Source organism: Erpetoichthys calabaricus, chromosome 1, assembly GCF_900747795.2.
Source record: "Erpetoichthys calabaricus chromosome 1, fErpCal1.3, whole genome shotgun sequence".
NCBI classification, from domain to species: domain Eukaryota; kingdom Metazoa; phylum Chordata; class Cladistia; order Polypteriformes; family Polypteridae; genus Erpetoichthys; species Erpetoichthys calabaricus.
In genome coordinates, this window is record NC_041394.2 from 327,770,774 (window position 1) to 327,783,980 (window position 13,207).

The window sequence follows — 13,207 nt, forward strand, 5'->3', positions numbered from 1 at the left end:
ACCCCTCTCTATATGAAATTCTCGTCTTATAATTTGTGTACCGATATCAATTGGTCAATCATTCATGAACGGCGAACCCATGACTGGATGACTTCCACGCACCGTCACTGATCACGTGTGTAAACTAATCCTTGTTTACGTAGAACAAACCTACTCCGAGCAGGTTTGAGGATTAGGATGTGCTGCTATGACAACACTTCCAGCAAGAGTTTCGAAAAACCGACAGATCCAGGATCAGGCCAAACAATTAACAACAATTACATCCGGCTAAACGAGTAATCCACGTACGAAAAATACCCCCAGGTCACCTTGTGGAGGTTGTTTTAATGTCACTCACACCTACCTAGTGTCGCTGTGGCTCAGTTCCTGACAGACATGGCTCATGCTTGTGTGGCCATTCTCAATGCCGCATGCTTGCAGAGCTGTTCTTTCCCCATCTTCAACACCGTTGTTTGCCTGTTGGCAATACCGTGTACCTGCAGAGCTGTTGTTTTCCTGTCATCGGCAGAGCTTGGCATGGTTGTTTTCATGTCGGCAATGCCACGTGGCCACACAGCTGTTTTGCTGTCGGTGGGCAGCGTTCACCATGCTGCTTTTCCTGTCTGCTGTTTGTGCCTGTGCAGTGCTTGGTTTCCTGTCACTGCCACTTGCTCAGAGAAGGACCCAAAGCCAAATTCCATGCCCTGATTAATTTATGGGTGATGCAACGCCTATCATGGCATAAGCTTTTTGCATGCACAGCATTTTACATATATAGATCAGCATCTGTAACATAATTAAATATGCATAATATTATAAATGTGATAAATTCAAGGAGGGCAAAGGTTTTCTACTGCCGCCGGTCATGGATCTTATTGATGAATCAGTTGAATCGATTCACTTAAAGTGGTAGATGGAAAGAATCAAATTAGTAAAGTGAATTGAAAGGCTCATCTGTACAAGGTGGCAACCTGTGTGAGAGAGAGTGGGAGCGTCAACTCTGAGTGACTCCTTGTGGGTAACAGCCTCACCACACCTTGTCATGACTAGAAGGTGAATTTCACTCCTGTAATTAGGGTGCACAAAACTAAACCCCAAAGACTACTGCTGTACAGTGAGTGGCAAAGAATTCTCTGCTTAAACACAACACATTTAGGAATGAAAACAAGAACAGTGTTAAAATATATCTGGACAGGCCAGTATTGTCATGACAGAAGAGAGAACAAACCCTTATGAAGAAGGAAACTTTATTGCTGTTTTAAATATGGCAAATAATTATAGTGCATCAACAGTATACAAAATAGAAATGTTTCCCACAAATATGCCATTTCAAGAAATGCATACAAATTCACAGTGGACCACGGATTGCTTTAAGGAGACCAAAAACAAGCAGAAGGAAGCCATGTAAGAGTTGAAAATGTGGCCAAAAAAAAAAATGGAGGTAGCCTTCTAGCAAAATTAAAATACGTAAGGCAGCTGTTACAGGCAATTGGGTTCTCTGTTATGGATGAGCTGATACCCAGGAGAGAATCCCACAAAAAACAAGGCAAACAGTGTTGTATTTTCTGCTGGATCATTGGAGTTTAAAGCGGAAAACAGTTCTCCAGATCACTGAGCAAATCCCTGAACTCCCTTGTGTTCCAGTTGTAACAAGTGAAGATATATGAACGATTGTAATGCATTCTTAGTTCAAGGTGTTTGGCAAATGTGCAGTAATAAGTAAAGAGAAAAGTGGTCAAAATATAAAAAAATGACCACAAAAGGGACAGTGAGAGGACTAATACTTGCAATACAAAGGAACTGAATGCTGCGTGAGATGACGAATTCCCTACACAGAACAAGCAGATAAACCAGAAGCACAATTGTAACTTATAAAACAATACAACAAACACAACGATCCGACATATAGGAGGAGGAAGGCACGATGTCAATCAGGCAGAATTCTTTTCATTAAATAGAGAATCTCCTTATCTAGGACACAGATGGAAATTCAAGAGAATTGTACATAAGATTGAAATCAGGTTGTGTGTGAATCTGAAACAAAGTAAAGAGTTATGAAGGTGAAGTGAAAACCTCGACAAGTTTGAAAGAGCATCTGGATGTAATATTGGGACATTTAAACTGCTAGCTAACCAAACCGGTTTAATGGGCTGAGTGGTTTCCTCTCCTTATCTGAACTTCTTTTGTAACAAATCATGGAGTTGACGTGAAAGCCTTGAGAACTTTGAAACTGCATCTACTGTAGATGTGATAATTGGGTCAGCTTCACTGTTTGCTATCCAAATAAGTTTGATGGACTGGGTGGTTCCCTCTTCTTTCTTTAACTTCCTTTGTACAAGGTCCTGGGAATGAAGAGTTCTCTGAAATGAAGGAAATGTTTCTGGAGGCTGTCTTCAAAATGAACAGGTAAGCGCATGAGAGAAATTGTAGAATATTTAGAGTACTTTTAAATTGTTACTAAAAGTGTAAGGGATGAGCCTCACGCACCAGTACTGTCAGCTCGAATACATGTGAGCAGACCCCACTTACATGTAGTGTACTGTAAGAAAGTAGTAACATCCATCCATCCATCCGTTATCCAACCCACTATATCCTAACTACAGGGTCACGGGGGTCTGCTGGAGCCAATCCCAGCCAACACAGGGCACAAGGCAGGAAACAAACCCTGGGCAGGGCACCAACCCACCACAGGGCACACACTAGGCACAATTTAGAATCACCAGTCCACCTAACCTGCATGTCTTTGGACTGTGGGAGGAAACCCACGCAGACACGGGGAGAACATGCAAACTCAACTCAGGGAGGACCCGGGAAGTGAACTGCGAGGCAGCAGCGCTACCCACTGCGCCACCGTGCCACCCACAGCTACAACAAAACAAACAATAATGAAATGGCACACTAGCACAACTGAACCTTATTTTGCAGTTCCATTCATCACGTAGGAGCCCAGATCCTCCATGATGCTGTATGCTGAGACTGCAGTGGCCTCCAGTAAGAGCTGTTACTAGTTTGATGGATCCTTCTGAGACGAACTTCACTTTTAGAAAAAAGAAAGAGACCCACTTTTAAAGGCTCATTGCATCTGAGGAGAAGCCTGCTCTCTGCCCAGGTTTGTGGGTGCCGAGTTTATAACGGAAGAGTCAAATGTGGACATTGTGTGCCTCGTCACGGTGAGACAAAACATTTCTTAAATCCAGAAACATCTTTGTTAATTTTTAAAAGGGAACCTGTTAACAACTAGTGCTGTTCACTAATGGCATTTTTTCTACGGGAAAGACTGTTAATACCTGTTAAATACCTGTATAATTTAATTAGTTAAATGATTCACAGTAAATACATCACGTATGATTTGAAGTGCCTACATAAAAGAAGTACCACACAGCCAAATGTTTACTCACCTATCACTATGATGAGAACTATGCGGTCTCGGCTATCAGTAGCTTCATCAACTACAACATATATTTTCATTCCACGATCTTTCGAAGAACGGCGTCCATATGTTGTTCAAAGACACGGGGCAGACAAGTTTGACGAAGACTGCTCTCGTTTTCTGGCAGCGCACCTCCTTGTTTACAATGCTTAATAAAGAAAGGATGCATCGTCGTCATTTTTTCGAGCGGGGTATGTCTGACTCACATGGACACAAACTGGCATCTTGCATCTGATGATTTTGTTGTTACCTGAAGGGGAACATCTGGTAGTTGAGTCATGGCAACTGGACTTCTTTCTTGTTAGGTAGATGCATTTCACTGCTTAACCACGCATCTTTGTCAGTCTGACTGTCATCTACCTAACAAGAAAGAAGTCCAGTTGCCATGACTTAACTACCAGATAATTTCACCTGGATGACTGAGAATCTTTACAGACTGAAGGGGAACACTGTTCTTAATTTCCCCTTGTACTTTAGATGGGTTTTAGATTTGACGTGGTCATTGCAAGTATCTTTTTGTGTCTATAGTATGCTGGCAAAACTTGCGGAAACATTGTCCAGAATCGTAATTGTGCCCTCAATTTGGCAGTTACGCTTGTTTTTCTTAGTTTTTTCTACACAGATAGGGTATCTGATCACTGTTCATTTCTGTCTCGTACAGTTAGCTAATTCACGTACAAGAAAACATACAGGAAACATGCGCACAAACAGATAGAAGCACAACTGGCTTTCTAAGAAGAATTGCGTTTGCTTCAAAAACAACAAACTAGAAAACAGTATCTGAATGACAGAACTACAGATTGTTCAATCGTTTAATTTATTGGGACGTTTTGTAACAGTCACCCCTGCAATCTTGAAATTCCGCACATTTCCGTTTTTAAAACTAAAATCCCTTTTTCAGTGTTAATTCCGTGATTCCGTCCGTGTTTTCCGCATCGCAGAAATCATAGGGCCCTACAAAACAGACTTTCTTTTCATGCATTTCAGAAGTAAAGCCTAAATATATGGTCAAGTTTGGCTATGAGTGTATTTTATTCTAATAAACAAATGTAAGATTTCAAACATTACATATATTCGTATACAAATGAATCTTTAATGATTTGAAATCATTTTTCCACGTAGGCAGTAAATAATGAAGAATCTTTAAAAAAAAATCAATTTAGATAGATAGATAGATAGATAGATAGATAGATAGATAGATAGATAGATACTTTATTAATCCCAATGGGAAATTCACATTCTCCAGCAGCAGCATACTGATACAATAAATAATATTAAATTAAAGAATGATAATAATGCAGGTGAAAAACAGACAATAGCTATGTATAATGTTAAATGTTAACGTTTACCCCCCCGGGTGGAATTAAAGAGTCGCATAGTTTGGGGGAGAAACGATCTCCTCAATCTGCCAGTGGAGCAGGACATTGACAGCAGTCTGTCGCTGAAGCTGCTCTTCTGTCTGGAGATGATACTATTAAGTGGATGCAGTGGATTCTCCATGATTGACAGGAGCCTGCTGAGCGCCCTTCGCTCTGCCACAGATGTCAAACTGCCCAGCTCCGTGCCTACAATAGAGCCTGCCTTCCTCACCAGTTTGTCCAGGCGTGAGGCGTCTTTCCTCTTAATGCTGCCTCCCCAGCACACCACCGCGTAGAAGAGGGCGCTCGCCACAACTGTCTGATAGAACATCTGCAGCATCTTATTGCAGATGTTGAAGGACGCCAGTCTTCTAAGGTAGTATAGTCGGCTCTGTCCTTTCTTGCACAGAGCATCAGTATTGGCAGTCCAGTCTAATTTATCATCCATTAATTAATTAATTTATTTGTGTATGACAAATTCATAAATAATCACATTGCATTGTTTCATATATTATAATCTGAGTAAATAAGCTGTTGTCTTTATTCTTTGCTTTTCTAGGCTTATTTCAGTACAGGTTTTTAAGAGATGTAGCCTGTCCTGACAAGACTGGGTGTGATGCAGAGACCAAACTGGGCACTAGAGACTCGTACTGCACCAGTTGTGGTCACCAGTTGAACTGGCCTGTCTGTTTGTCAAGTGACTGAGAGCCCAGCAGAATCCAACAGCAGCCAGGATGAAATCTGAACCCACCAGGGATGTGGAGGTAAGAAGTGCTTGTAGCGGTGTGACTCCTACCTTCAAACGTGTTGGCAGATTGGTTTCATCCTCTTTTTCTTCTTATTTGATTTGGCATATAATATATTAGGCTGGGACCCAACTCATGTTGAGGTTGGCACAGAAAATAAATGAGTTCATCCAAAAGAAGTCACAAAAACCAGTTTAGAGTGAAAACAGAAATAAAACTGAGACATGTGCTGCATTGATTAAAAGTGAATGCCAATTTATTTAACAAATATTAATGTCAGATAAGTGTACCCTGACTCAAGTGCTGCATTCAGTACTTTTGCAGGATTTAAATTAGAGACAATTGAAAAAGAATCTGTAAAGAGAAAAATCTGATTTAATACACTGTCATATTTCACTTTAACGTGTATGTTATGCTTCATTTAAAAGTCCTAAGCACTGCACATATTTACAAATCTGTCCATACTGTTACTGAACCCACTGAAGAAGGAGCTGAAGGCAATCCCAGCAGCAATAGGACTCAAGGCAGAAACCAAACCTGAAAAACATATTTGTCTATTTTAATTTACTATATTAGGATATAATGTGGCATGGTGGTGTTGCTGCCTCGCAGTTAGGAGACCCAGGTTTGCTTCCCGGGTCCTCCCTGCGTTGAGTTTGCATGTTCTCCCCGTGTCTGTGTGGGTTTCCTCTCACAGTCCAAAGACATGCAGGTTAGGTGGATTGACAATTCTAAATTACCCCTAGTGTGTGCTTGGTGTGTTTGTGTGTGTCCTGCGGTGGGTTGGCACCCTGCCCGGGTTTGGTTCCAGCCTTGTGCCCTGTGTTGGCTGGGATTGGCTCCAGCAGACCCACGTGACCCTGTGTTCGGATTCAGCGGGTTGGAAAATGGATGGATGGATATTAGGATATAATTTTTCCCCAGAGACAAATATCTGTGTATCAGTCTAAAAAGCAAGATGAGAAGAGTAAGATTTATCAGATGACCCTTTATAGGATGCACAGCACACATACTCATTAAGGCCCTTGCTGGTTAATTTTAGTTTTGCTGATTTAAAAGACACATTAGAAAGCTGATGGTATCCAAAGCATCTGCAGTCACATTAAAGATTAATAAAATATAATGAGGCCTTTTCTAAATGCAATCAGGAACAACTTGAAACCCCAGAGTACCCAGCAATGCTAGACATTTTGCACAATGCATTATCGCCGATGGTGTAATTATCCAGATTTTTTCAGATACCAAGCCTGACCAAGTGTTTCTTCTAGCCAGAGGTGGCCTTCGGGGTGTGCAGGGCCTAGGGCTGACCAACCCCATGTGGGTCCGGTTACGTCAGATGCTTTTACCAGTATGTGTGGGCTGTATAAACATACACCAGATGTTAAAACACACCAGATTTTCTCATTACAGTATTCAGCAAAATTTTTGAAAGATAACACGCAGACTTTATCAAAATATAATTGTAGAATATAACTTGACAAATCCACTCGAACGGGACATACAGGCCTCAAAAGCAGGGCCCTCTTAGGCACGGGGCCTATGACAGTCACCCTACTTGCCATCCAAAATGCCGCTCTTGCTTCTAGCTCAAGGGCAAATAAAATAATAATAATAATAAAGGGCAGCACCTTGGACAATTAATTTAATGGGTTCAAAAAGTAAATTCTTTTTTATTCTTGAACTCTACAATAAACATAATCCATCAAAGACTAGATTGTAACTGGCCAGTCATTTTCCTCATTTGATCGTACAGCAATACCTAAACGTGAGTTCAGTTCTAGAGCTGACTTCTGTGCTCAAAATAGAGAGATACTCTTATTGAAGATAACCAGTACAACGACTTACAGGTCTGAAGTGGCTGAAAGAGTCAAAGACAAACGGAGTTCAAGTCTTCCAGATTTGTGGTAATGTTGCAGATTTGACAGACACGTAAGGAAGATTTGTAACATTCGGTGCAGATGATAAACAAATTAAACTTAATGAGCTTTAAAAGACAAACTGTGAAATGGTTTTGCTGAATGGTTATTTATGAGTACTTGTGTTTTAAAAGGTTATCAGGTTGATGGTGGAGTAATTGATTTGGTCAGAGATTATGGAAACAAAGAAGGCCAAGAAAACTAACGTTAGCAGGACTTCAGTATTTATTACATCCTTTGGCTGAATTACAGTCTCTACTTTTCATTTCTATACAGCCTATAAAAATGTCACTGACACCATTTCAGAATTTCAATTTCTAAACTTTTCTTTATTACATGACTGCTAATCTATCCTGTGGATATTAAAAAAAAAAAAATACCACAGGAGAGTCCAACCTTTACATTTACTTATTTGGTTGACGCTTTTATCAAAGGTGACTTACAACCAAGGTTATTATAGTTTTGCCTTTTTATATTAGTTTTTATTTCTATATTTTTTTGACCTTACTTGGAAATTCAGTTTAGTTTTAGTTTTCCTTCATCGTGTATTTTTAGTTTTAGTTTAGTTTTTATTTCACAAAGACATTTCTATTTTAATTATATATATATTAGTTTCAGTTTTAGTTTTAGTAAATATGGCATGGAGCGCCTAAAGAGTTAGTTTTGTGTCACAATCAGACAGAACTGTACACTTAACAGATTTGGATATGAGTTTAATGCTAGTGGAAGCTTACTACACTACATGGTTTACTATCTGGTTTTGTTTTTGTCTAATAAAAACAAGCATAATCAAAACTAGACACTGAATATGAACAATTTTACACAATTTTATAATTTTTAAAATATTTTCTCATGAAAATCACAGGGGCTTAGGAAGAGCAGGGCTCTTAGACTTGAATGAATGTGCAGATCCCACCTAACTGTATTGAGGGAAACAAAGAACAACTAGCATGTAGTGTCAAGGTCAGGGGCAGTGAGTCTTGAATAGCCCAACATAAAGGACAGTAAACCTATAATGAGCAGAGCAAGAGCAGGTAATAAGAGTACAGACAGGCATGAAACAACAGAGACAGAGTCTGAAATTAAGAACAACATATACATTATCTAAACCTGTTTATCCAGAGTAGGACTGCAGGAAATCTGGAGTCTACCCCAGCAGGCTTGTATGCAAGGCAGGAAAAATCCCTGGTGTGCAATATGTATTATAACTCTGATGTTAAGAACAAAAATAATTGTTTATTATTTCAACTATCTATTTTGAGAGAGAGAAAAACATTGAAAAAAGGGAGACAAATATTTTAAAATATAATTCTGCTAATGGATTACTTTCATCAATATCAGGTATTTTGAGTTGTGAATAGGAACTAAAAAAGATAAATTAATAAATATGGAACAAATACAAAAACCTATTAGTATGTTTAGTTTTTCATCACTTGTCAGACTCTCTACCTTTGTTTGTATCGCTTCATTGTTAAACGATGTTTTTAAAGCAAAAGTGATTGGTCAGCAACAATATGCTGATCTTGTATGATGACCTAGTCAGTCTCTTGATCAGTGCCGTTTTATTTTCAAAAACCGGGAGTGCTCTCCCCTCGACTTTCTTGTATACTCAGATATGGGGATGGATATTTGAGGAGTAAACCGCAAGACAATGATTACATTTTTATATTATGAACATTAAGGAACCATCAACAACAAATCCAATTAATAATATATTGAACAATTATTATAAAAGTAAAGTTGAATAAATCGGACTCTGCAGCTGTATAAATTAAAAAAAAAATCGAGTATGTGTTCAGGTAAAGTGCAACTTCCGGGTGATGGATTTGACCCAAAAGTTAATACAGATCTATAATTGTGGTGTAACAACCACATACTGAATTTCATCCAACTATCTAGTTCCATTTTTGAGTGCATTTTTGAGTTTTATAGTGTTTACACACACACACGCGCGCGCGCACACACACAACTCCAAAAAACAGTATTGTTGGACACTGGTTAGTCTATAATGTCAAGATTCATCAAAATATCAAGGTCGAATTTTTTCATGATTACTATACTTTCTCTATACTTCGTATATGAGAAAGTAAAAACGATTTCTCCTGTGCGAAGTGGCAGGTGAATTGCTGTCAACAAAAAGCAGACACCTGAGAAATAAACTGAAATGTTACTCACTCGTGATTTTTCTGTCCATATGGTAAACGTTTTGTTGACCAGCACATTCTGATTTCAGCCGTTTGAATTACATCTTGATATACAACAAGCATAAGGAAAGGCGGCACGCAAATTGCTTTCTATTTCTCACACTTTACGCACCCGCACTCAGCTTGCTCTGTCACTGCAAATGCTGTGTGAACAGCCGCCCTCCTTCACCAGCCGCCGTTCACTGGATGAATATATGCGGGCGGCTTGTGGTGGATGACTTTCTGTTTTAGAGTTAAAACTTACAAGGGTTAAAGTCTAACGGCAAGAATATTCATTCAAAAACGAAAACTAAAAATATTTTAGTAAATTATTATTTTATTTCAGTTAGTCTTTCCAGCAACTTTAATAGTTTCGTTTAGTTTTAGTTTTTCATTTAGGTTTTGTTAATTATTTTATTTCAGTTTGTGAAAATGTTTCTTTAATAATAGTTTCAGTTTTGATTTTAGTTTTCGTTAACTATAATAACCTTGCTTACAACATTTATAATAAAATTGATTAAGTTTCCAATTGGAACCCAGGCAGGTGCTCAGGGTCTCACAGTGTCAGCAGCAGAGTTTGAACCTATGATCTCAGGGTTTGAAGTCCAAAGTATTCTCCACTATGTCTGCCTACCTTTAAATATTTAAACCTTTAAACGTTTGACACTGAAGTCTTTCCTTTCCATTTAATTACTGTAGTACTAGGTTGCTGTAACATATCAGCCATTATGCATGTAGTGAGAAGTCAAGCAAAATGACCCCTTTTATTGGCTACCTAAAAAGATTACAATATGCAGGATTTCGAGACAACTCGGGCCCCTTCTTCATGCAGTTTGTAATTTGTAATTGTAATTGATTACATCTTGCCTGAAGAAGGGGCCTGTGTTGCCTCGAAAGCTTGCATATTGTCATCTTTTTAGGTAGCCAATAAAAGGGGTCATTTTGCTTGACTTCTTACTACATTTAATTACTGTAAATAGGACTGGTTATATTTACCACATACTGTATAACAATATTTTTTCATAATGCCAGTATTATATAAAGTTAATATATTGTAAATGTTCAGTACCCACATTTGGTGCGCTTGTCTTGAGACACACAATTTATTTATTTTAACCCCCCACACACCTCTCCACAGGTCTCTGCTCAGTCTATTACTCCTCTCTCAGCTGCTATCCTCCCTGAGACTTCAGAGATGGGAAGCAACCTCTGAACCTCAGGTTTATAAGCAGCCCAGCTCAGACAGCTAAGCCGAACGTACACTCCACTCCACTCCACTCTCTCAGTCAGTGGCCGGTCAGACAGCTAACTACGAAGGGGCCCCATGTTCAATGGCCAGCTGTCTCTCAGCTTTGTGGTGTTTGCCGTTCCCCAGAGTGAATCCTGGTTGGAGAACCTTTTTCTCTCCACCATATATACATTAGCACGGTGGTTTTTATAGGTCTTGAGAATGCATGACGAATGTGTCTTCAGTCACTTGCATGTTTAGTGTATACTATCTAGTACAAGGCCATAGTGCTTACTTGGCCTCCTGGGTATGATTACCCAAAGTAGTCTGAAGCTTCTCTCTTGCTAGCTGTATCTGTAAACCCTGATTTTCTTCACATAAACCCTTAGACTATTACTTGCTCAGGTGGACCAAAAAAGTAACTTTGATGCCATAATAATTTTTTAAAAATTCTCTTATTTATTCCAGCACTCAGCAGTTACAATAAGAATCATTATAATGTCCACTCACTTAAGCTAGTTCATCATGGTGGGAGTCCATAATCTACCCCACAGATGAAGCGTGAATACTGTACAGAGTCACAGTTCATCACAGGACACGCCAATGCCATCACCCAAGCTTGTGCATGCCAGGCCAGGTTTGAGTAGTTGATTAACATAATCTGCACCTGCTTGAAAATGGAGGAAAAAACTGGAACCAAAAGACCACGGCATTAACCACTTTTCTGCCATTACTTCTTATTATAAAGGGTATAGGAGGAAGTAAATAAATTAACTTGATCTGTTAAACCTGGTTAGTAGCAGCAAAGCATTTTTAAGAATCTTCAATTGCATAACCTAACATAAGAATTGCGTAAAAATGTCTCATCACTCTAATTTCTTACTTCAGACGTTTTATTCACTCTCTGTCCTGTCGTCTTTACCTTGTTGTTCTCACTCTTAACATTTCTAGCTTAACCCTTTGTAGACATTCTTTTTGATGTATCTTTAGGTGGTTTTGTTTCACATCTGCCAGGTCCCTGATTAAATTTCCTGGTAATTGCCATAATTCTTAGGACTGACTAGACTCTGGGACTGGTACTTCAATTAGCCAGACTTTTTCTAAGTGTTTTCTCTCAGGGGCTGATTCATCTGTAAGGTTTAGTTCCCTCATTGCTTGTGACCTGTTGTTGTATTACTATTCTCTGAAATTTCTCACCAATGGTTTAGTTTGCTTACTTTCAGGACAGGAGTATACCTCACTCTTGAGTCTTGAAGTGAGCTTGTTTTTGTGGAGTGATTTTTTGCGCTGCTAGTGTTGTTTCTCACCAGTGTGAATTTTTTTGTGTTCCTGAAGACTGCTGCTGCGTGAGAAAGTTTTTCCACATTCAGAGCAGAAATACGGTTTCTCTCCAGTGTGAATTCGTATGTGAGTTTGAAAATGGCTACTGTCAGAAAATTGCTTGCCACATTCAGAGCAACTGTATGGTTTCTCTCCTGTGTGAATTCGTATATGTACCTTAAGATTGCTACTATTGGAGTATTGTTTCCCACATTCAGAACAAGAGTATGGTTTCTCTCCAGTGTGGATCCTTCTGTGGGTCTGAAAACTGCTCCTGAAGGAGAATTGTTTGCCACAGTCAGAACAGCAGTATGGTTTCTCTCCAGTATGAAGTCTTAAGTGTGTCTGAAGATTGCCATTACGGGAGAAATGTTTTCCACATTCAGAACAACAATACGGCTTCTCACCAGTGTGAATACTAGCATGTTTTTGGAAACTGCTACTAAAAGAAAATTGTTTGCCACAGTCAGAACAGCAATATGGTTTCTCTCCCGTGTGAATCCTTGTGTGGTTCTGAAGATTGCTACTGCGTGAGAATCGTTTCCCACATTCAGAGCAGGAATAGGGTTTCTCCCCAGTGTGAATTCTTACATGTCTCTGAAGATGCCGTTTAAGTGAAAATTGTTTGCCACATTCAGAACAGCAGTGAGGTTTCTCTCCTGAGTGAATTCTTCTGTGGGTCCGGAGACTGGTGTTGGAGGAGAATCGTTTGTCGCATTCAGAACAGCAATATGGCTTCTCTCCAGTGTGAATTCTTGTGTGTTTTCGAAGACTGCTCTTGGTAGAGTATGTTTTTTCGCATTCAGAACAGCAGTATGGCTTCTCTCCAGTGTGAAATCTTGTGTGCACTTTGAGATGGCTTTTAAATGTGAACCATTTGCCACATTCAGAACAGGAGTGTGGCTTCTTCCTCCTGTGATAATTGTTAAGTTTGGATTTGCTTTTAAAACTTTCTCCATGTTCACTGCCAAAAGACATTGGATTCATATCTTGTGCTCGTTGTGTATTAGTGGCTTCTATTACTGTTGGTTTCAAAATAGCCAGAGA

General features: G+C 39.3%; 1 protein-coding gene across 2 annotated transcripts in view; it reads right to left on the reverse strand.

The window, feature by feature from the left end:
• Window positions 1–10,608: 10,608 nt before the first annotated feature.
• LOC114663586 (zinc finger protein OZF-like) overlaps window positions 10,609–13,207 on the reverse strand; it is a 52,123-nt gene continuing 49,524 nt past the window's right edge. The window contains exon 3 of one of the 2 annotated variants that reach the window (XM_051925891.1): window positions 10,609–13,071. In XM_051925891.1, coding sequence (XP_051781851.1) covers window positions 12,131–13,071 — 941 coding nt within the window. In that variant the 3' untranslated portion in view covers window positions 10,609–12,130. The other variant, XM_028817454.2, reaches the window with a different exon arrangement.